A 25,249-nucleotide genomic window follows, 5' to 3' on the forward strand; every position below is an offset into this window, starting at 1 on the left:
AAAAAAACAAATACGAGGAAAAAAATCAAAGGAGTGTGGGTGAGACCCATACGAGCATACAGAGTGGAGTAAGGATGTTAGCGTGCTGCCCAACTTTCATCACGCACATATTTATTATTATATGGTTCTAAGTTTTAGTGCATACACTCACAAAATGTTAATTAACTTCAGATCCCTGCAACAAGCCCAGGTCCAGTTTACTTTGGTGATTTGGACTATTCCATTTCACAGCTGTTGTTGATTTTTTTCCCTTTATCTCCTGTACAGGCCAATGCAATCCATTTGTCGTTTCAGGTTGTAGTATTACACAACATTTTCAGATCTAATAGAAAAAAAAAATTGTGTTTCGTAATTCATTCAATTTTTTGTATTTATCTATAACTGGCATTATTGTTTCATTCTCATATAGAATCTTACAAGAAAGAGGCAAAATTGGATTCCATTATGCTTTATTAGCTGCTTCAGTGAAAAACAAATCAATAATGCAACAAAAAAAAAAAACATATCAAAACAACATACTGGAAAACATTTATTCATCACTTCATTGCTTCAATACAACCCTTCGGCACATATTGTAACCTACATCAACAATTATGTTATGATAACTACAACGGAAGACGTACCTTTGTGGGAATGCTTGGAGCAGACTAACCTGTGAGCTGGAGTGTTCTGGGACGTTATATTTGGTCTTCGAATGGCTGCAATCCAGACCATCCGTCGGCTCTTTGTTACTTCGGAAAAATGGCTTAGAGTCTAAGCCATTCTCTTCCACATTTTTACATTGTGGAAGAGAAATTGTCTAAGCCTTAGACAATTTCTCTTCCACAATGTAATCCAATAACAACCGATCTCTTTACCCGATCTCTTTAATACTGCCTGTTTGAGGGCTATGGGGTGAAACAAAATGTGCTACATGCTCCTCATTCATACATATGAATAAAAATAGAAGATTTTTTACAATTTTACAGAGAAGCTGGAGACTTCAAAAAACAAATCCATAACCTTGAATGATTGTTGCAAAGAAGAGTGGGGGTCCTGAAGCAGCAATAACACATCATCTTTATAAAGAAGAATTTTGTGTTCTGTATTAGACCTTTAATATTGCTGTTTTGTCTTATAGCTGCAGCTATTGGTTCTATGAGTAATGGAAATAGCGATGGAGAGAGCGAACATCCTTGCCCGGTACCATTATGAAGAGTAAAGTTTTGTGTAACTGATCCATTGGTGGTGACTGTGGCGATTGACAATGTGTAAAATGCTCTTATCCAGTTGAAAAACGATTCTCCAAATCCAAATTTCTTAAAATATTACAAACAGGAAGTTCCAGCTTATTTTGTCAAATGCTTTTTCTGCATCAATTAGACTGTTACTTTTTTTGGTAGTGTGAAAGCTGCATTAAGCTAATTAGTTTAGGAGTATTGATAGCTGAATGTCTGCCTATAATAAAACCCATCTAGTCAGCATGAAAAAGTGCTGGAATTACTTTTGGGATGCAAGGACTCTCTGTATTTACCAGAGACAGTGGGCAATCACTGCAGTATTCGTGGTAGGAGAAATTCTAGAGGTAATCATAAATTCTTCAATCATTCTTACAAATGGTGTGGACAGAGTTCACCAGAAATGTTTGTATAACTCAGCAGGGAAGCCATCTGGAGCAGGTGTCTTATTATTGAGAGTGCAGAATAATTCTTCTAGAGCTGTAGGCTTATCCAACACCCTAACTTGAGCTTGTGTTAAATGAGGTTGATCTAAAGCACTAGGAAATTTGTGAATATCGTCCATATTTGAGTCATGGTCAGAGGTGTATAGATTCATGTAAAACTTCCTAAAAACCTTATTTATATCTGTAAAATTATGAAATGTTTTCCCTGCTGAGTCCTTGATAACTGTAAATGTTGTTTTATCTTTATTTTACTTACGTAAATGTGCCTGATATTTACCTGATTTATTATTGTATTCGATTTTGTCATGTCTCCACCGCTGTATAAGAAACTACGTCTTTGTATTTATTAAATCATATGACTCAAGTCTGAGTTTGCCCCAGACCAATGGGCAAGCTCAGGAAGACAACAAGAAGCAAGAGGTCACTTTTTGGTGTTTTGCCTCTTCCAACCAGCCAACCTGGAGTTCTCAACAGTGATTGAATCCAAACCGAGTCGTTTTATTTTTATCTAGTAAAAGGTTTTACTTTAGAGAGCTGCCTCAGCTGAAAAAAAGCTTTTTCTCACCGCTGTATTTACCTGTTTGTCCATTTTAAGAGCTGTGTCAATTTTTACTCCAAGATTGGTGACAATGAGTGTGACACAGGATGTAAGAGGACCCAAGTCAGATGGTGGGACACCAGGTCCACTCGGCCCAAATATAATAACCTTTAACATAAAATAAAGTTTTAAACGTAAAGTCCAAAGAGGAACACACAGAAAGGTGAACAGGATACTAGGACCAGGAGTAAGGTAAAGGCAGTGTTATTTATACAAAAAAAGGGTAATCAGGGAGTTGGACACAGGAGGGCAGCAAGATGTAGCTCAAGACAGTCACAAATGACTACCAATGTAAAACAGCAAATTAATAGCAACCACACTGACAGGCAGAACCTAACTGAACATAGGGGAGGAATGATGAATACCAGCTGTGTCAGCCATCCTCCACTGGCACTCACCCCCTGAACTCATTGCACCACCCTTCCCCCGCAGCCAAGCTGCAGACCACACCCTGACACAAACTTTAGCAGGAAAAGTTTGGTCAACTGAAGTGTGTAATAATACCCTCCACCCAATTTATGTCCAATGTAGCACTTTTCCTCAATACTGAAGTGCTTTGAATCTTACTAAATCCAACTACACTGACTTTAAAAAAAAATTTTGTTGAGCATTTTGTAAACTTCCAAACCAGCAGCATTTTGTCTCATCCATTACAGTGATATAATTTTCTACCAATGGACTTTTTACCTGATGGATATTTAGCTAAAAAAAAACCAAAACATTCAAGAATTGACAGAAAATGTCAAAATTATATTGTAACACTCAGGGTTACAAAGTGTGGGGATCAGGGAAATTATTTTACTGCTACTATTCATAACTATCATCATTACCATTGCATTAATAAGATATTCTACAGCATTGATATTGCATTCAGATGTTTAAACATATTGGCACCCAATTAGCCTTTATTACGGGTGCAGTTATAACCACTTTAAACTGTTGAGTTAAATCTATAATCTTAAATGCTTATATGCTGATTATATTGGGTTATAAAAGGAAGGCTCAACTCTGAGTACACTCTGTGCCAAAGTAGACAGGAAACTGCATGCTTTTGCAGAGCGTGCTTGCAAAAGTGAAACTAAGAAGAGTATGAGTGACGTGGAGCTTAGAAGGTTAATCTTACAGTAAAATAGTAGCTGAGCAGAGGCCTGAGTGTATTCGGCAACATGCTGCGTTTGAGTTTGCTTGGTAACAGATGACTCAGAATAAGTCAGGAAGTGTACTTCTAAAATGTCTTTGTTTCCTCTGTAAAGTGTGCATTTTTTGGTGGTTATTTTGAGGAGCTGTCTGGACGAGGCTATTTAAATAACCAGGATATTCATTATTGTCCGTTATTCGTTTATATTCTTTTTATTATTTTATATTATTAACTTTGTTTGCCTACTGGTGGTGGTCAGAGGGCCCGGTGGCGCCAGTGTCCGGCAGCCTCGCCTCTGTCAGTGCGCCCCAGGGCAACTGTGGCTACAATGTAGCTTGCCATTGCCAGTGTGTGAATGTGTGTGTGAATGGGTGGATGACTGAATGTAGTGTAAAGCACTTTGAGGTCCTTAGAGACTAAGTAAAGCACTATACAAATGCAGGCCATTTACCATTTTTTACCATTTATTAAGCTTTGAGTAGTGGCATTTAATTAAAGCATTTATTCAACATATACATATATAGTTTTAGTCAGATTGTTACACATATGAGAGTGGCCTCTGTCTGGTTGTGAGTTTTAGTAGGCGAGGTGAGAGGTGAAACAGTGCAATTGAGGTCGGGAGACACATACACACACATCTTAGGTAGATTCATTTCTAGGTAAGAGTTCAGACATATTTTGCAAGCTTGCAACTGCATTTTGGGCCTGCAGAATTGACAGTTTTGTTGCAGAGCATGCATCTGAGGTTTTGGAGAAGCAAGAGCGAGACGAGCTACAGGAAGCACCTGGCTTGGAGGCGAAGAAAATGTTCTTTTCAAACTGTGTCAAAAGTCGTTACCAGAAAGTTATGCATGTATTGTATCTGCTTTGACACATGAGGGGGCGTCATAAATAATACCCTGATGCTATAAAAACAACTGCTTGTGTATTATTGGGCGGAGATCTACAGCTGATATTTTGCAGTGTTCATCTCCCCACACGTGTGTTCATTAAAATCATCGTTTGACCTAACTCTTCTGGACCTTCGTTGTTTTGTTCTCATCCTCAATATTCCGAACACGCGACAAAAGACATCCAGCACAACCCACATACACAGGACTCAGACTGCAATTCAGTACTCTTTGTTTTCATTGCTTTTCTTTTTTTGCCTCCTCTGCCAGACACCGGGACTCAATCAGCCACCCAACCAGCCTCCTCTGACACTGCCCTGCAAAGCCACTGCAATACCCTCTCCCTGCAGCTGAGCCATGGGCCCCACCCACCACAGAAACCATGTTAATGTGTCACAGCAATAAGCCATGCATATTGTTAAGTAAATAGTTTGTTTTTTTATTCAGACCAACAGCAAACTGTTAGATGAAGAAAGCAACCCTGGAAGATTTTGTTTCAGAATTGTGGTCTGTATCTGTGTTTAATTTTCTTTCATCTTTAACAGGTTTTTAAATGCATTCTTTGCATGCAAACTGTATGCAATTTTTGTATAAATATGCAATGTCCTCAAATTCAAGTATCAAGTCCTTTGATTTGTTACCTTGTTTTATATGTATGTTCATTCATTGCTTAGTGATGGGAAGGCCATTTGGGACAGCCTGTGTCCAACAGTAAATGGTCTGTGGGAGGGGCTCAGCATACTCAGCATACATATTTAAAAGTCAAAAAGTCAAATTCAGACTGGTGTGGCTAACAATGGCTCTCCAACAGTTTGTCTGCTGTTTCTTTGTGACGATCATTCTCTCATGCAAAGGTGAGAAAGAAATTCGATTTTGTTTCTCATGACCTATTTTATATGAAGACTGGACAGAGTACAATGTTAATTTAAGGTTCAGCTGTACAGATTTTAAGAACTGTTGTAATTAAAAGTACTCTACTATACTTCAAAGCAGCCCACTTGGTAGCCTGCTTGTAGATGGATCCAAGATAAGAAAGAGAGTCAAAAAATCCACCTGGTAAAAAAGCAAATACCTAGAGGTGAAAGCAGGACTATGTTTCACTTTATAATGTAGATCAGATCAGTAAAGTCCCTGTATCTGATGTGATCCACAGCACTTTATTTATCATTTTGTCAATTTTCTGCTAATGCATTTTCTGTCCAGCCAGCAGTTCGTGTCCCCTTTTCTTTCCAAAACTTTTTCTGTTTGAAATATTTAAGCAATAGTAATGTAAACATTTCAAGTTAATTCGGTTATTTATTATATTTTTTGTACTGACAAATAGAAATGTAGTAGAGAGTAACTATGTGCTCACTGAGAGGGCCGGGTTCAGTGACATGATGTTAACTACTACTGATAAAGTACAACTTGATCATTAAACATCAAACAGGTTTTAGCTTAGTGTTAACAATGTTTACTAACTGGTTAATTACATGGTTTGTTAACTCTCAAGTTGCTGTTGGTCTTTATAAATGGGTATTGTTCCCAAATGGTTAACAATGTGCTGTACAGCTGTAACATTATTATAATACCCGTTATGATGTTGAAACTGATCATTGTAACCCTGCATATTCATACAGAGAACGCACAGGGAAAAGTGTGCAAAACAAAAGTCTTCACTAAATGTTTGTTTTCACTTGATGTTTGGGTAGTGAGCAAGCAAAGTTCATATATACTTTATATATAGCACTTATGACAGTGCATTTTTGACCAATTCAACATCATTATAATTTGGACTGCCCCTTTTCCCAAAATGTTCAGGTAAACAATTCTGAAAGTTTGAGGAAATAAGCAAAGGCAGTGTAGATCCAAGTTGACTTTTCAGGTATTTACTTTCTGTCTGACTAATGCTTCAAAATGTAAATCATGATGTGCAGTACACTGGTTTAACTTTTTTTTTAATAATCATTTTCTCCTTTATTTTTCAGATGGCCATGCACAGATGTCTGGTAAGGATATTTGTATTTATAATATCTAAGAGCAAGTTTCAAGTTTAGTTTCAACCTTAGCTGTTTTCTCTGCTGAGCTAAAAAAAAAAAAAGAAAAAGAAAATAAAAAGGGAGGCAGTACTAATCTCATTGGTTTGAGCAAAAGAAAACTGGGGATTAAATGTCTTTATTCCTTCATTTGCTATCTTTAACACCTATACTACTACTTAAGGACACTTTGGAGATTGTGTCCCCCTTTTCTAAGAAGCAGGGGATCACTGTTTATCACTGTCAGTAACAATCTAAAGTTAACTAATTGGAGCAATTAACCATAACAAGTGAAGAGCACCAGCACAGTCTAAAGATTTTTGAAAGCTACAGTGTAGCCATAGAGCTTGTCATATAGAGAATAGGAACTTTTAATATAAGAGATACATGTTGTGTGTATGTCTGTGTTTGCATGTAAAGATGAAAATGATTTTCTTTTAGTTCTTTTCAGGTCTTGTAGTTAAATCATGGGTCATTTGTCTCATAGTGGATGTTCTGCAGTCCTCACAAACTCTGTTATAATTCAGATGAGGGAGTTGGATAGCCTAGACTAGATGAAAATTGTCTTTTGGCTCTAGCTCTACAGCTGATTATGTAGATTATGGGATTATTTATATGGTTTAGTAGTAGTAGTTAACATGGAACAGAGTGCTGCAAAAAATAGAAATCTTGTAAAATATAAAATTTTTTAAAAACAACTAAATTTGGCAAAAAGCTATCATCTCTGATAATATTTATATTCATAAACTTATCCATTTACACTGAAATAACATAAAGAATCAAACAACAAAATACCAATGAAAATATGTAAAACAATTTAAAACGAATAACAAGAAAAAAGCAGGATCCAGTTTGAGTTAGTTATTGTGTTGTAACATATTTGACAGGTACCTTTTTCAGAATATGTCTATGAAGGTTTTCAGTCATCCAGGTCATCTTTGTGTCCAGACGCTTTTCTTTCCAAGCCCCTTATACTTTTTCAAGATACCTTTTTCTGTTGTTTCATTTCATACGCTGAAATGAAAGAATAGACTTAATAAACCACTGAAGTTTTTTTTTTAAATGTATTCTATTGACTCATCAAAGTACCTACCTTTGTGTGTGAATGTGTGTGAATGTGTGGATGACTGGATATGTAAAGCGCTTTGGGATCCTTAGGGACTAGTAAAGCGCTATATAAATACAGGCCATTTACCATTTGGCAGATATAACAGCTGAACACACCCATGGCATTCTTTCTACAATGTAAACCAAATGTATGCCTGCACCAATTATATGTTGGCTAAAATAACACAAACACATTATTTTCTTTTAGAATTAGTGAAAGCTAACTAATACTGGGAAATTTAAGCAGCTTCTATTGACTTTGGAATTAGTTTAATTTCCATCTGTTAACTTTTCTTTTTTAAACTTCACTGTTAACGGAGCCATCCTACCACTTTAAAATTTACAGTTACAATTTACAATATTACAACTTCTGAATCTTATATTCACAACATATCTTTTCTGTGTTTTGTTTGCAGGTGTGCCCATTTTATTGGCTGGGTCTGGATCGACTCGATGCTCTGGCAGAGTTGAAGTTTATCACAATAACATCTGGGGAACAGTCTGTGATGATGGCTGGGACTTAAATGATGCTGAGGTGGTTTGCAGACAGTTAAACTGTGGGTCTGCACTACAAGCTCCTCAATTAGCTTACTTTGGTCAAGGAACTGGACAAATTTGGCTTGATGACGTGGTCTGTTCAGGAAGTGAAAGTTCTTTAACTGAGTGTCAACACCGTGGATTTGGATCACACAACTGTGTACATGGTGAGGATGCTGGTGTCATTTGTTCAGGTGAGAAAACGTTTTTAGGTCATTATCCTCTTGTGTGACATACATGAGTTGTGTCACACATAACTGTGGGCACAATAATAATGCTGGCGTCATCTGTTCTGTTAAGATATATTTTTCTCATCCAAGGCATGCCAAATACTAGAAATATATAAAAGGCAATTGAATTAAAACAGATAAGGTAACCTGAGACCAGGAGGACACACAATATGTGTAAAATTTTCAAGGTTTATATCTCGTAAATACACATGATTTTATGCAAAATCACATCTGATCAGTCAGTTTGTACTTTATATTTACATACAACTATAGATGAACATTACAAGTCCTTTATGTTCCTATCTTTTCTGTTTTTGGTTTTTTTTTTCAGGTGTGCCCATCCGATTAGGTGGGTCTGGATCGACTCGGTGCTCTGGAAGAGTTGAAGTTTATCACAATAACATCTGGGGAACAGTCTGTGATGATGGCTGGGACTTAAATGATGCTGAGGTGGTTTGCAGACAGTTAAACTGTGGGTCTGCACTACAAGCTCCTCATTTAGCTTACTTTGGTCAAGGAACTGGACAGATTTGGCTTGATGACGTGGTCTGTTCAGGAAGTGAAAGTTCTCTAACTCAGTGTCAGCACAGTGGATTTGGATCACACAACTGTGGACATGGTGAGGATGCTGGTGTCATTTGTTCAGGTGAGAAAACGTTTAGATACTAACCCTAATCCTATTTTAAGTAATACTGTTCAAACAACTATGGGCACTATCACAACACTGGTGGCATCTGTTTAGGTGAGATATATCCACAGAATGCCAAATATTGTAAAAAATAATTTCTTGTTTTCACAATTATTTGTATAGTCATAGTCAGTGCTTTAAGTGGGCCGGTACGCGCCGGTACTCAGTACCGCCACTTCTAAATATAGCTCTTGAGAGTACCGCCACCTCTCCATGCGCCCAGAACGTGCTTTTAGCGTACCGGTACTCTCATTTGCACATCTGTTATAATCGTTTGGCTGCGCTGCCGCTTTTCAGAGCGCCCTTCACAAGCACGCTTCCTAATTCGTCCCACCGAGAGCAGAGACTACATTACCCATACACCAATGTGTTTTACAAGTGAAAAGCGCATGCGTCGCTTTTGCCGTTGTCATGTCAACAACTCAACGTGGTCCGGAGAGGGTGTGTAAAACGCGCAAACAGCTGCTCGGTTAAAATACAAAAACAATGAACACTTAATATGCTCTCCTGGCTTCAGACTCTGAGTAGTAAAAGAACAAGGTCAGAATCAGAGGACTCGCTGGCTGACACCCCACCGAGCCAGAATGATATCGCTGCAGGTCAGACGCAAGCTAATGAAAGCTGCACTAGTGCCGCAGCCGCGGACGACGGCACTTTTGGCGACGACGAGGACGAGAATGACACCATTTCTACCGATGACAACAGCCGCGTTAGCGAGCATGAGTGGCCAGAATGTTGGTCCCAAGCACAAGTCCGGTATTTCTCCACAAATTACAAGTGGCTGATCAGCAGAAATCAAAAGTTGGGTTGTAGTGTGTGTAGTCAAGTTTGTGCTCGCGTGGACATGCAGCAAGGGCAGAGAGTGTCGCAGGAGTGGAGTGGGTGCTTAATCTCGTCCTTTGGAAGGGACAAGGCTGCACAACAAAACTCACTACGAAAGAAAATAAAAGAGCACAGAGACTCAATTTATCACAAGAAAGCAGTTGAAATAAAAGAGAAGGCAACACAAAATACAATGCAAAAACACATTGAAGATATGAGAAAGGCTGACTACGCTTCAACTTCAATGTGTTTAGAGCAGCTTATAAGATTGGCAAGCATGGGCGTCCCTTTACAGACATGCCAATAGATGTCCAGTTGCAAGTCTTAAATGGTGTCAAGATGGGCAGAGTTTTGTACTCTAATAACTCATGTGCAAATATACTGGATCACATTGCAGCTGAAATGAAAAAGAAGGTAGTCAATGACATAGTGATGAATGAAAGAAAATTGCGTGTGCTCATTGATGAATCCACTACAATAAGTGGAAAGTCTGTGCTTGTCGTGTGCCTGCGGTCAGCTATTTCCACTGAAAATCCAGACACAATATTTTTTGAACTGATTGAGCTGCAGGGGACCACAGCAAAGGACATCACTGAAGCACTGTTAGGATGTCTTCATAATAATGGCTTTGACCCTCACTACCTACAGGAACATTTGTTGGCATTTGCTTGTGATGGAGCCTCAGTGATGCTTGGGAGGAAAGCAGGAGTTGCTGCGCAGCTTTGTTCCAAATTCCCTTACCTGTTTGTCTGGCATTGTTCCAATCACAGACTGGAACTGGCAGTTTGTGATGTTTTGAAGGAGGTAGGAGGAATCAACCACTTTAAAATATTCTTAGATCAGCTTTACTCCCTCTACCATGCATCACCAAAAAACCAAAGGGAGTTAACCGAGAGTGCTCACAATGTTGGACAACGTCTCCTTGTGATAGGCCGTGTTTTATCAGTGCGTTGGGTTGCTTCAAGTGAGAGAACAGTGAAAGCAGTATGGGAGAACTACCAAGCTCTGCAGGTACACTTTACAAGTGCTGCTGCTGATACCAGCAGGGACTCAAGAGAGAGAGCAAAATACAAATTAGTTTATAATTTATTTTATGTACATTTTGTTAAAAAAAAACTTTACAATTGCTGCTGCTGATAGCAGCAGTGACTCAAGAGAGAGCAAAATACAAATTAGTTTATAATTTATTTTATGTACATTTTGTTAAAAAAAAATTTCAATACCTTTTTGCACATTTTATTTATGTTCAGTAGCTCTTTCTAGCTCAAGCAAATCCACAAACTAATAAAATGATTTATTATTTTGTATAAGGTTGTCTGTTGACTGTTGTATATAAAACCCATTCAATATAGTTGTTGTTACCTCAGGGGAGGCGGAAAAAGAATAGAGTACCGGCACCTCTTTTGGGCCACTTAAAGCACTGGTCATAGTCTTCAAAGGCAAATGAGTTAAAACACTGGCAGGGCATGCAAATCCAGCTTCAGGTTGTGTGGAGGAGATCAGGATGGAGGGACCTCCCAAATGAAAAACATGGAGGTGAAAAGGCACCACAAGAGCTTTGACCAGAGGCTAACTGTCACGGTCCTGTGTTTTTGGTTTTTGTACTTTTACTTTGGATTTTATTATGAATTATGACTATTTGTGTCTTGGTTTCCCAGTGTTTATTCAGTGCTCCCTCTGTTTTGTGTCATCCCTGCCTGTATATCGCTTCTAGTGTCGTCAGGTCTCTGTGTTAAGCCCACGTCTCTGAGTCTGTGTCTTTGCGTGTGTGTGTTTTGTGTTTTACTTTGAAGGTCAGTGTGTTCAGTGTTTTTTCGTTTCGCTTCCCCTGTCCCGTCCTGTCTAATTACTGTCTAATTACTCCCAGCTGTGCCCTCCTTCTGTGTCTCATTCCCTCGTTATCCTTCTGTGTATTTAAGCCTTGTGTCTGCCTCTGATTGCAGTTGCTGGTTCGTCTGCGTTATATGGTGTTTTGTTTTCTAGTCTGCGTTATCTCCCTGCATCTCTATTCTGGTTTCAGGTTAGTTTTGCCAGTTTAGGTTTGTCAGTTCTGTTCTCGCCAGCCTCACCCTTTTGTCGTTGTTTGCCATCCACTTCAATAAAGCTCACTCTCATCAGAAGCAGTGCTTGCATTTTGGGTCCTTTAATAATTTTCAAACGGCTTGCCCGCTGGCCGTGACAGTACAAACCAGCCATCCATGGACCCAGCAGCATTTGAATCGCCCAAGGAGCTCCGTGAGGATATTGTGTACTCTGTGGACAAATTGATTAATTTGTGGCTGGAGCATGAGGGGAAAGAACTTCGGCAAGCTGTGGCTAACCGGCTACAGCGATTGGTTTCCGGTCTCCCCAGGCTGTTCAGCTCACTTCACCTGCTCGCACAGAATTTCATTCTGAACGAGCTTCGCTTTCAACCCGCGGCTGCTACCACCAGTGTTGGGAAGGTTACTTTTAAAATGTATTCCATTACAGATTACAGAATACATGCCCCAAAATGTATTCTGTAACGTATTCCGTTACGTTACTCAATGACAGTAACGTATTCTGAATACTTTGGATTACTTAATATATTATCATGCTGTTTACAACTACGTGAATGTACTATTGCTGTGTGATTTATTACTGTTACTGAAGGTCCGCGGCTCCGAACTGTAGTAAAGGGACCTCTGACTAATACGGTGGGGTCCCTGTCGGCTCGTAGCCGAAAAATAGCTTTACTTTGTTGTGTGGGTCAACTTTTCTTGTGAGAGACAGAGAGAGGCGTTGAAAGGCTGCTCCAACGGAACTTATTGTTTTCGGAGGAAAACACGAACACAGTGTACAGTCGAGTCTTAATAGCTTACTTACAACTGGACTCGTCAGGCACTCCTCTTGGCTGCAGTCGTTATTATTATATTTACATGCTTCCAGCTCCCGTTTTTGCTTGATGACTGCTAGTACTTTTCCACTATCCTTTTTCTCCCTCCTCGCGCTCACAGACCCATAACGTGTATGGCAGTCCATTCTCCCTGCAACACGGACTACACTGCCCATGATGCTACATTCTTTAGAGCTATGCTTGTAGCATTCTGCCTGTTAGCTTAGCACAACAACAACAACAAAAAGGCGTTCACTCACCCAGGAAACACACAGTCGCAGAGAGAGAGAGAGTGTCGCCCTGTAACCATGGCAACCGTAACGCTGCCGCCTGGAACAAAAGAACGTAGCTGTCAAACAAAACCCAAACAGTCCTGACCCGCGACAAAATGAAACAGGAAAGTACCGCAGTGTAATCCATTTATTTCAACAAATAACTGTATTCTAAATGGTAACTGTAACGGAATACAGTTAGTCATATTTTGTATTTTAAATACGTAACGGCGGTACATGTATTCCATTACTCCCCAACACTGGCTACCACCCACCCAGCAACTAATGCTTCGCTGCCTGGCCCGATGGAGGTTGTTCGGCCCGGCCCGTCGGCCGAGCCTTCGAAAGGGAAACGACACTCACGCCGTCAACACCCCTCACCACAGTCGGACCTCGGGATATCAGAGCAGCCGACTGTGGTGAGTAAAAAGGACAATATTACTGGTTTGAACTTCAGGACTTTTTCTTCTGGAGTTGTTCGGGGTGTGTTGATGAGACCTAATACACGTAGCTTACCTGCCTTCGTAGTAACTGACCTCTCCCAGGTTGGTATTTTTAAGACTTCTGAGGAAACAAAGGGCTGTGTTTCTTTTGCTTCTTCTGAGCCTGGATTAACTCTCTCTGAGCCTGTTAACGCCGTATCAGCTATCCCAGAGTCTGCTAAAGCTGTGGCTTTCACCCCAGAAACAACCCCAGCTCTGATGATACTAAGCCATTGTCCATTGTCCCCTGCTCTGCTACCTGAAGCTCAGTCTCCAGTTTCCCCGCTACCTGTAGCTCAGACTCCAGTGTCCCCGCTAAGGGGCCCGTTCAGCAGTCTGTCTCCGCTGGAGGGTCCGAGGGGCCCGTTCAACAGTCTGTCTCCGCTGGAGGGTCCGAGGGGCCCGTTCAGCAGTCTGTCTCCGCTGGAGGGTCCGAGGGGCCCGTTCAGCAGTCTGTCTCCGCTGGAGGGTCCGAGAGGCCCGTTCAGCAGCCTGCTTCTGTTGGAAGGTCCGAGGGACCCGTCCAGCCATCACCGCCGCCTGCAGCTCCATCATCTATGGCTTCCATGCCATCGCCTGCAGCTCCATCACCTATTGCTTCCACATCCTCACCTGGTCCAGCACCATCCCCGCCTGGTCCAGCCTCTGTCTCGCCATCAAATCCGGCTTGGCCTGGACGACCTCGCCTTTGCCGGCCACTTTCCAGGCCTCTAGCTGCACATTATCGCTGTCGAGGGCAGCCCCCTGAACGAGGTCACCTCTGTCACCACTGCCTGCCGCGTGGCCGGCCTCCGGACTGCTCTGTCACTGCCACTGCCTTCCGCATGGTCGGCCTCCGGATTTCCTATAATGGTGTCACCATCGCTGCTTTTCACACAGTCGGCCTCCTGAACTGAACTGTTTTGAACTCTTGTGCTGTTGGCCTCTGGGCCGGCCCCCTGAACTGGTTTTGGGACTCTGTTTTCTTGGGCTCAAGTATTTTTTATTTTTTTTAGTTTTGGACCCATGTTTTGTTTTGGGACCTTCTGGTGCTCCTGTTCTGTTTCCCTGACCATGTGACACTAACGGCAACAACGATAGAGTTATAGATACCTTCAGGCAGCTCAGGACCCGCGGGGTCAGGGAGTGTAGGACTTCAGCACAGGGCATGCAGTCCCATCTGACTGGGAGTGCTCAACAGGACAAGCAAAGTCTACTGGCGCTAGAACTAAGGCAGCTGGTCAAAGATGATTGCAACTCCTGGCTTGCAGTTGTGAGTCCATCAGAGGAGCCTTGCTTCATCTTTCAGAGGGCTGTCCAGGTGCTCACTGCTCCAGTGACTGGGTTGCTGCAGCAATAATAAAGTGAGGAATAGAATAGGAATGGAGGAGTGTATGGGGCCAAAAAAAAAAAGGATGCTCACCACATAGTGGTGGTAGACAAACAGAAGACGGGCATAGTAATCGATGTAGCGGTTCCCAATGACAACAACATCAGAAAGAAGGAACACGAGCAGCTCGAGAAATACCAATGGCTCAGAGAAGAGCTCGAGAAAATTTTGAGGGTGAAGGTAACAGTGGTGCAATGACTCCCAAACTAGGCAAGTGTCTCCAGCAGATCCCAGGAACAACATCTGAGATCTCTGTCCAGAAGATCGCAGTCCTAGGAACAACTAAGATACTGCGCCAGACCCTCAAGCTCCCAGGCCTTTGGTAGAGGACCCGAGCTTGAAGGATTGACCGCCAGCAGGGGCGAGCGGGGAATTTATAAACACACACACACACACACACACACACACACACACACACACACACATATAAGTGTATATATATATATATATATATATATATATATATATATATAGCCCCAACTGACCGAGTGCTCAGTGAATACCTCAGGCAGCAGAAACCCAAGAAAGAGGAGGGAGACGAGGAACCATAATGGAAGGACAGGCCCCTGCACGGTATGTACCACCGGCAGATAGAGGAGGTGTCTGATATCCAGAAATCCTACCAGTGGCTGGACAAAGCTGGACTGAAAGACAGCACAGAAGCACTAATCATGGCAGCACAAGAACAAGCTCTGAGTACAAGATCCATAGAGGCTGGGGTCTATCACACCAGGCAAGACCCCAGGTGCAGGCTGTGTAAAGATGCCCCAGAGACAATCCAGCACATAACAGCAGGGTGCAAGATGCTAGCAGGCAAGGCATACATGGAACGCCATAACCAAGTGGCCGGCATAGTGTACAGGAACATCTGTGCCGAGTATAACCTGGAAGTCCCGAGGTCAAAATGGGAGATGCCCCCAAGGGTGGTGGAGAATGACCGAGCTAAGATCCTGTGGGACTTCCAGATACAGACGGACAAAATGGTGGTGGCTAACCAACCGGACATAGTGGTGGTAGACAAACAGAAGAAGACGGCCGTAGTGATCGATGTAGCGGTTCCGAATGACAGCAATATCAGGAAGAAGGAACACGAGAAGCTGGAGAAATACCAAGGGCTCAGAGAAGAGCTCGAGAGGATGTGGAGGGTGAAGGTAATGGTGGTCCCCGTGGTAATCGGAGCACTAGGTGCGGTGACTCCCAAGCTAGGCGAGTGGCTCCAGCAGATCCCGGGAATAACATCGGAGATCTCTGTCCAGAAGAGCGCAGTCCTGGGAACAGCTAAGATACTGCGCAGGACCCTCAAGCTCCCAGGCCTCTGGTAGAGGACCCGAGCTTGAAGGATAAACCGCCCGTAGGGGCGTGCTGGGTGTTTTTATATATATATATATATATATATATATATATATATATATATATATATTAGGGGTGCAACGATATTCGTATCGATATTGAACCGTTCGATACAGTGCTTTCGGTTCGGTACGCATATGTATCGAACAATACAACATTTGTAATTTATTTTATCAATTTTCCTTCTGACGATGCTGTCTGTGTTGAGCGCTCAGTGAATCTGTGTTCGACTACTCCGCCTAGGCTGCACTGTCGAGCGCAGATCCACTGAGCGCTCAACACAGACAGCATAGTCAGAAGGAAGAGAGCAGGGCAAGCTAGCGAGACAGAAGTTAAGCTCTACTTGCAACAGGCAAATTGAACCTCATTCAGATCTGGCGTTTGGAATTATTTTGGTTTTCATGTGACGTATGACCCTGAAGGTAAGCGAGTCATGGACTAAAGTAAAACAGTATGTTGGATGTGCCATGCAATGCTCAATTACATTGGTGTGAACTAGTGTGTTAGCGCAGTTAGCTCGTTAACGTGTTTGCTGTCTAGCCCCATGCACGGAGCGATCGGCGGTAGCTCGTTAACGGAGATTTGCCGTGTTGTGGCGTTAAGGTCATTTCAACGAGATTAACCTGAAAGCACTAGTGGGAACACAACGAATATGACTGCACATTTACGCCGACATCATCCTAGTGCAAAGACAAAAACAACAAGCATGCTACTAACTTTAGCCGAGTCATTTAGACAGCTGTTAGCACATGATTCTCCTTATGCTGCTGAGAATATAGCCCAGAAGAAGCGGATAGTATAGCTTTTATTTTGGAAAGAGCCATTTCTCTGTAATAAACTCTCTTTTCCAAAGATGAGTGATTCCTCAATCAGATACAGGGCTTGCAATATCGCTAGCCCGACGTCCCGGAGCTAGCGATTTTTTCAGTCGGGCTACCAAAATCTATCTCTGCCCTGCCCGTCGGGCTATTGTAGGAAAAATATATGTCAATGCTTTTGCATTCTTTCAGAAATGTAGCTGGGTAATTATGTCATTGGCATCGGTGAGCCACTGTCAATATGTGACATATTGAAGTTGCGTTTGAATTTGCGCTTGTTTTTTTGCTTTCACTTTGCAATCGTGCGAACTGTGTATAGAGAGCGACAGCACTGATCTGTGAGTGATGATAATTTGTGCACCAATTCCTCTGACATCGTCTTATTAATCGTTAGCTTACTATGCAAACATGACAAGTGAAATCTCCCGCAGCTTAAACATGTGAGAGGTTGATCGCGCAGAGAATCGCTGAGCTTATGTGAGTGAGCGTGTAAAAGCATTTCAGTTCTGCTGAGCCAAATAAGACAGGTCAGGGTGAAGAAGTGACAGCCAAAGAAAAGCTTACCACAAAATGGAGAAGTTATGACAAATCAGACTATAAGGCAAAAAGAAAGTGCAGCTTTATGGTTTCATGGACAAAAGAATTTCTGTGGCTGCAATATGATGAGCTAAATAACCAGGGCTGCACATAAGTGGTCCGCAGGTGCGCATTCGCTGTCAAAATAAAAAACACGCACAAGGGTTAGGGTTAAATTTAAAAACTGTACTTTTGAGTTAAAATATATATTTATAATTTTAATAAATGACAAATTAAAAATGCATGAACATTTTTTGTATCGAAAAAATATCGAACCGTGACACCAAAGTATCGAACCGAACCGTGAATTTTGTGTATCGTTGCACCCCTAATATATATATATATATATATATATATATATATATATATATATATATATATATATACCTAGAACTAAGAAAACTCAAGAATAGAATGATATAAGACAAAATGAGACAAACTATAATACAAACAAACATAAAACCCAGGACTAGTACACAAATTTCAAGTTTTGTTATCAAGAGTATTTACATTGCTTTCTGTTAACAGAATTAAATGTTGACGACAGGAATTAAGTGTGTTATAATTTGTTATTCAACCACAGTGTAAAATAACAAATATTTCTCTGTAGTTTAGTGACAATTTATATGAAGCCTCATATGTATACAAAGTGAAATGTCTTATAGTGGCAGTACAGTGATGCTTACAGCAATATCATGCAAATAAAGAGATCAAAGATTAACAGTGTTTGAGCATCTTAACGTTAAATTTAATAGGCTTTCTTAAAATATTTTATTTAATATGAAATACAATAACTTTAAACAAAAAGATTTAATGTAAATATAGAACTACAAACTGTATTTTAATTATGGAAAACTTCTCCATTTTAACTATTGATTGCCATTACAATATTTTTTTGTCCTTAAGTCCTTTTCTGCATTTTCAGGTTCACCCATCAGATTAGCTGGGCCTGAATCAACTCAATGCTCTGGCAGAGTTGAAGTTTATCACAATAACATCTGGGGAACAGTCTGTGATGATGGCTGGGACTTAAATGATGCTGAGGTGGTTTGCAGAGAGTTAAAATGTGGACCGGCACTACAGGCTCCCCAGTTTGCTTATTTTGGTCAAGGAATCGGACAGATTTGGCTTGATGAAGTGACCTGTTCAGGAAATGAAAACTTTCTAACTGGGTGTCAGTTCAGTGGATTTGGAGCACACAACTGTACACATTCTGAGGACGCTGGTGTCATCTGTTTAGGTAAGATATATTTTTTTGGTCATTCACAAGATGTCAAATACAGCAAATAAAACTTATTTTTACAACTACTGAAAACAGTGTTCAAATGTAAAGCGCAAATGAGTTAAAACAAATATAAACAGAAGGTGAATGCTTTGCGTTTGAGCTTATCAAAAGCTAGTATACTCCTATGGCAGTCCAGAGAAATGAAAGGGTTGCATTAATAATTAATAATCTTACCAGCTCCATGGAGGAAGTTCTTGGTGAATGTGAATCTGGCTGCTGTCAACTCTTCTGTGGACATGAAAGACCCGGCTGTGATGGAGTCCATCATGAATCTGGTAATTTGTGCGATCCCAAAATCTTAGTGAAACAACTATACTTTTATTTTAATAACAAAACCTCCGAGGTGTTTTAAAAAAAAGTCTTGGATAATGAGCAATCCCAAAAAATTGCTTTATTAGCATTAGTGTCTTGAGTCTCTTTCATGTCAAATTTCATTTAAAATGTAACAATAACAGTCTATAATTTGTGGTGTAATCATTAAATTTTCTTTTTTCTGTTGTGCAGGTCAAAAATGAGCTGGGAGTACCGAATGGTGACCTAAAAGTGAGCTGGTGGAAACTTCCAGAAAAGAAAGATATCAAAAACGTGACAGAGACGTGTACTCCATAGTTCACACTGTTTGTTTCAATAGCTGGATGAAGGCAGCTTACAGCCTGTAAAAGTGATGTGATTGATTTAATCTTTACTTTTCACATGATATCTGTGTTTGCTTGCTTTCTGTTGTGTTACATTTAGTTGTAAAACAAACATAATGCCATGGTCCTGAGTCTGATCATTCACTGTTTTGTGTTTATTAATATTGACTTATGTTCTTGTTTATTTTGGTTATGTATTCTGTTAAGATTTGCTAATTGTTAGGGTTTGGTTCTGTACTCCCCCTGTTCCAGTTCCATCAGGTCTCAGTGTAAAGCCTGTGTCTCTGCATTTGTGTTGAGTTTCCTGTTTTACTTTGAAAGTCTGTGTCTTATGTCAGTGCCTTCAGTTTTGAAGGCTCCCCATCTCGTTTGTGTAATCAGTGTCAGGCATATCTCCCAGCTTTTTCCTCTTGGTCCTGTTCACCTTTTGTATCTAGTGTCTGCGTCTTCCCCTGCTCGTTGTTGCTCCATCCCTCATTCTACACTGTGTGTTCTGTCTGTCAGCCTGCCTGCATAGTTTATTTATATTTTCAATTTAATTATTTTGGTATCCATCAATAAAGCTGTTTGAGTGCACTTTTTCGTCTCCTGGAGTCTGCACTTTGGGTCCACTATTTCTGCCTCCCGCACACAGTACATGACACATAATCTCTTTGACTCCAAACTTTACTTTAATGCGTTTGATGACTTATTTCTGTGATGCATTTCCAAAGAAGACGAGTTCTGTTGGTGCCAGCAGAAAAATATTACTTTCAAATCTGAAACTTAGCATCTGCTTTGAATTGAGATAAAGGAAAGTGACCTTAAAGGAAGGAAATTATATTTCCATGTGGTTTGCATAATGGAACACAAACCATATGGAAATATACAATACCCAACCTTTCTTGTCCTCAGAGATTTTTTCTTTATCTCTCCCAAAGTTAGAAATTAAGTTTAAACTACAGGGTGGGCCATTTATATGGATACACGGTAATAACATGGGAATGGTTGGTGATATTAAAGTCCTGTTTGTGGCACATTAGTATATGTGAGGGGGCAAACTCCTCAAGATGGGTGGTGACCATGGTGGCCATTTAGAAGTCGGCCATCTTGGATACAACTTTTGTTTTTCCAATAGGAAGAGGGCCATGTGACACATCAAACTTATTGGTAATGTCACAAGAAAAGCAATGGTGTGCTTGGTTTCAACGTAACTTTATTCTTTCATGAGTTATTTACAAGTTTCTAACCACTTATAACATGTGTTCAATGTACTTGTTGGACACATGTTGGATTGTCAATGCAACCCTCTTCTCCCACTCTTCGCACACTGATAGCAACACCGCAGGAGAAATGCCAGCACAGGCATCCAGTATCCGTAGTTTCAGGTGCTGCACATCTCGTATCTTCAAACCATAGACAATTGCCTTCAGATGACCCCAAAGATAAAAGTCTAAGGGGGTCAGATCGGGAGACCTTGGGGGCCATTCAACTGGGCCACGACGACCAATCCACTTTCCAGGAAACTTTTCATCTAGGAATGCTCGGACCTGGCACCCATAATGTGGTGGTGCACCATCTTGCTGGAAAAGCTCAGGGAATGTGCCAGCTTCAGTGCATAAATCAGCAACGCACAGCAATTCTGGATGACTAATCCGGTTAAAAGTAGATAAAAAAAACCACTAAATAGCAGATTCTGGAGAGACACTGAGCCTCGCGTTGTTCACGCGCCGCCATCTTGGTCAATATATAGGAAGAACATAATAATCCCTCACTAAGTAAAAAATTAGAGATCAAAGTAGAAGTTTAACAAGGGCTGGAAACAGACCTGACTGAATACATATAAATACAAGAGGAATAAAGTAAAATAAACAAACGGCTAAATTGAATTAGAACTTAACTGTAATGTATTCAAGCTGATAATAGCAAGGATAACAACCTGTAAACTGGTATTAACAATGACACATAGTTGGGATGAAGACCATGCCCAGAATGCATAGAATGAAAGAAAATACATGATTCACACAAACACATATTAAATGAAATAGAGAGATGCATAAGGTATATTAAGGTTGTGTCATTGTTCAGCCAAGGAAAGTGTGTGAAAAGGAAAATGTCTCCACCTTGGAAGGGGGTGAAACTGCAGATCACCCGCAGCCCTTGGTGGATACAAAATAAAATATAAATAAAATATTGTAATATACTATATGTAACATTAATGATGACATAATATTAATATGAAGAGGCACCTTAGTCAGTTATGATGTGAGGTGGATAATTGTTAGAAGTAGTCTGCATCAAGCTCAAGGTTTGCTCAAATTCAGTACAATGATATATGAGATGAAGAAAATAAAGAAAATATCTAAACTAATTAAGTGCATAAGAGGCACTTGACCTGCTTGAAAACCTGTCATCCTAGATGAGACATTGCTGAAATATAGAGCACACCTATACTAACAACTAATAAGCTATACCCTGTATACAACAGCTAAAGCTACAAAATTGAGAAGCTGAATTAAATATGTGGTCACTGTAAGCTGATGAGCAAGTACTATGGGTTTTTTTTTTACAGCAGGAGCTGCATGAGGGTTCAAACATGCAGCTGTCTGTGAGCTCAGTTTTTTCCCCTCACACTTCTGATTTGCCTTTGGCAGCATCCTGACACATGTGTGTAAAGCATTCATGCTATCAGCGACTTGTTTTGTTTTGTTGTTTTGAAAAATAAATAAATTTGTGACCATACTTGTAGATCACAGTGACACATAATGATTAGGCATATGATTTACTAATGCAGATGAAGTTTATTCTAAAATTTAAGGAGAACAAAGAAGAACAGCATCTTCAGTTGTGTCTTGGCTGTTGTTCTCTGTGTAGTGTGCTGAGTTTTGTTTTTTGTTTTTTGACGTGTTGCTTGAGTGAGGAGTACTGTGACTTCTGAAGTAGCTCTCACCATGCGACCTTGATGATGATAAGTTCAGAGACAGCTGAGAGCTGGGTTGTCTGCTTTGCTTTAGGTGATAAGGCAGAAAAGTTAAAACTTAGTTTCTTGTCTTGAAGGGAAAAAAAGAAAGAGCGAGGTTTTGTGTTTCTCAGCCAAGAACAACTACGATTTCATTTTCTGTTTTTGAGAAAGGAGAATTTAAAATAATAATAATAATAATAATAATAATAATAATAAAACAAAGAGTGATGTTTTGTTTAAGTGGTGAAGAAAGCTAATACTGCAAAATACCGACTAGTGCATGATCTGCGAGCAATAAATGAAATCACTGAAATGATACTACCAGTAGTAGCAAATCCCCGCTCTCTATGCTGAAGCTTTAAAGAAATCAATGATGTCCTGCCTCTTGCCAGCAGCAGAGACAGTTTTCTACTCTACGTAGATGACATTTTAGTGACTGGCCACACAGAGGAAGGGTGTAAGCAAAATACTATGGCTGTGTTACGTCACTTGGCTGAGTTAAGGCCACAAGGTATCTTTAAATAAACTCTAATTATGAAGTCACATACTTAGGGCACACCCTCTCAGGTGAAGGCAAAAAGCTACTAAACAAAGGAACAGAAGCTATACAAAATGCGCCACAGCCACAAAACTAAGCATTCACATTCTTTCTGTCAGTGAGCCTGAGTTAAGACCTTGGCTCCCCGTTTTTCTGCTCCCGTGCAATGTGCTCTGTTGTCTCTACAATGAAAAAAAAAGAGAGAGAGGCCCTGACTCTCTGAACATAATATTCTCTTCATAACTCAGCAGTATGAAATGTCATGAAACAGTGGAACTCACTCACAGTAAATCAGCATTATAGGATAATACAAACCTATCTAATAAATCTAATGATTTTCACATTCTTTTAACTCAGAAGTATGATGCAAACTAAAACTACATACTGATTACACAAGAAGTATGATGTGGCCTACAGCAGTATCATGATTCACTCCTTTTGATTACAGGTATAATGTAATATATAACAGCATAATATTCTCAAGCACATTTACCTTTCTTAACACAAGTGAGAGAAAGGCAGCTGTTAAGAAAATGCCCTTTTGGGTGAGAGAGGCCCAGAGGCCCTGCATGCACACGTACTAACTCACATACATGCAATGAAGAACAGCTTACACTATAGCACACACTATACATGCGCCTGTATCTCTCATTGGAGTTTGGTTATCAAATGCTGAATTTATCCACTGCTGACATTTAACTCTCCAGCTTGCAGGACAATAGGTGAAATGTTTGTGAAAACAGAGAAGAAAAAATAAAGACACAGAGAGAGTCTGGTATGACCAAGCAATAATCAGACAATACATTTAGTTGGTAACAATAAATTGTGAGATGCTTTCTGTTTGACTGATGCAACACAAGTAATTTACTGTATGGAGGAAATTCTCTTTTGTGATAATATTTTGAGCGTGCATTTCTGTTGACCTGTCAACTCAGCGCATTATAAACTGATATGCAAATTCGTTGATTGATACTAGATTTGAAAAATGACTGGATTATAAAATAAGTGAATAAGATGTAACAGAGGGTTGAAATCAGTTTCTTATTTCTAGTGTGTGGAGGAAGGTTTTATCATGGCACACATCTGTTTACATGGGAGGAAACTCCTTATGTGATGCGACATTTAGAAATTTGCAAATGTTCAGCACACCAGAAGGATGACTCTGAAATTACAAAGGGAAACAATTTTGCTGACAAAGCTGCAAAAACAGCAGCTATCGCAACCACAGTCTTGTTAACAACTCATGAAAATCACACCATTCCACTATCTGTACTGCAGGACGAACAAAAAGCAGCACCACCCAAAGAAAAAAACAATGGCTAAAACACGGAGTAGCACTAGACGCTGATGACATAATGAAAGTAGCAGGAAAACCCATTCTTCCCAAATCATTGCACAAAACAGCCGCTCTAGTGAGCCATGGCTTAGCCCATGTTTCAACAGGAGGAATGATCTTTATAATAAACCGACAATTTTACACTATTAATTTTGAAACTTCAGCAAAAGAATATGTGAGAACATGTATGACCTGCCAAAAACACAATACCCAAGGTAACTTAAGGCCAAAAAGAGGACATTTTCCTACACCACCTCACCGATTTCATACAATTCACATGGACTTCATTGAATTGAATGAGTGTCAGGGCTCAAAAATACGCTCTAGTAATTATAGATGTTTTCTCAAAATGGCCAGAAATCTATCCAGTGAAAAAAGCAGACGCAGTCTCAATTGCAAAGCGTCTATACAACCATTTCATTCCAACATATGGAATTCCTACTCTGATGAGATCAGATATTGGAACCCATTTTGTAAATGATGTGATCAGCAAAGTATCTGAAGCACTAGGTTTCAGTTTAAAACACTGTTGTGCCTACCATCCACAGAGTGCAGGATTAGTGGAGAGAACAAATGGCACTATAAAACAAAGGCTCAGGAAAACAATGGAAGAAACTGGCAGACCTTGGCCAGAATGTGGATGAGAACAACACAAGGAAATAACAAACTGTCCCCATTTGAAATTATACATGGGCGACCTTTTCCATTGCCAGTTATTAGCGAGCCACTAGATAAATCAATCCGTGAAACCACCCTGGCAGATTGGATGAGTCAATTGTTGACAAAGAGAGAAGTCGTTTTGAACAATAAACTGCCGCAAGACTCTTTTTCACCTATTTCTTGCAGATTGAAGCCAGGTGATTGGATCCTTGTCCGAGTACGCCAAAGGAAAATTGGAGCTCGCCATGGTGGGAGGGTCCATACCAAGTGCTTCTGACCACTCCAACTGCCTGCAAAATAGCGGAGAGACCCTCCTTGATACATCAGAGCCACTGCAAAAAAATTGAGGTCCCAGAGGATTCCACTTCCTTCACAGAAATCAACTAGTAAGGGAAAGTCTCACCCTCACTAGGTTGCTTCAGTGGTGACGGGGAAGTGCTGA

At 40.4% G+C, this 25,249-nt stretch overlaps 1 protein-coding gene across 1 annotated transcript in view; it reads left to right on the plus strand.

Annotated features, from left to right (window-relative positions):
- The window catches only part of LOC309703093 (scavenger receptor cysteine-rich domain-containing protein DMBT1-like), a gene marked incomplete at its 5' end in the record, with an annotated part of 42,304 nt that extends 22,469 nt beyond the window's left edge, over positions 1-19,835 (plus strand). The window contains 5 exons of the mRNA XM_082527796.1: positions 7,828-8,142; positions 8,510-8,824; positions 18,338-18,652; positions 18,875-18,972; positions 19,202-19,835. Coding sequence (XP_082383922.1) covers positions 7,828-8,142; positions 8,510-8,824; positions 18,338-18,652; positions 18,875-18,972; positions 19,202-19,306 — 1,148 coding nt within the window. The 3' untranslated portion in view covers positions 19,307-19,835. The remainder of the gene's footprint in view (positions 1-7,827; positions 8,143-8,509; positions 8,825-18,337; positions 18,653-18,874; positions 18,973-19,201) is intronic.
- Positions 19,836-25,249: the final 5,414 nt, after the last annotated feature.

Source organism: Aulonocara stuartgranti (assembly GCF_965226115.1).
Source record: "Aulonocara stuartgranti genome assembly, chromosome: 3".
Taxonomy (NCBI): Eukaryota; Metazoa; Chordata; class Actinopteri; order Cichliformes; family Cichlidae; genus Aulonocara; species Aulonocara stuartgranti.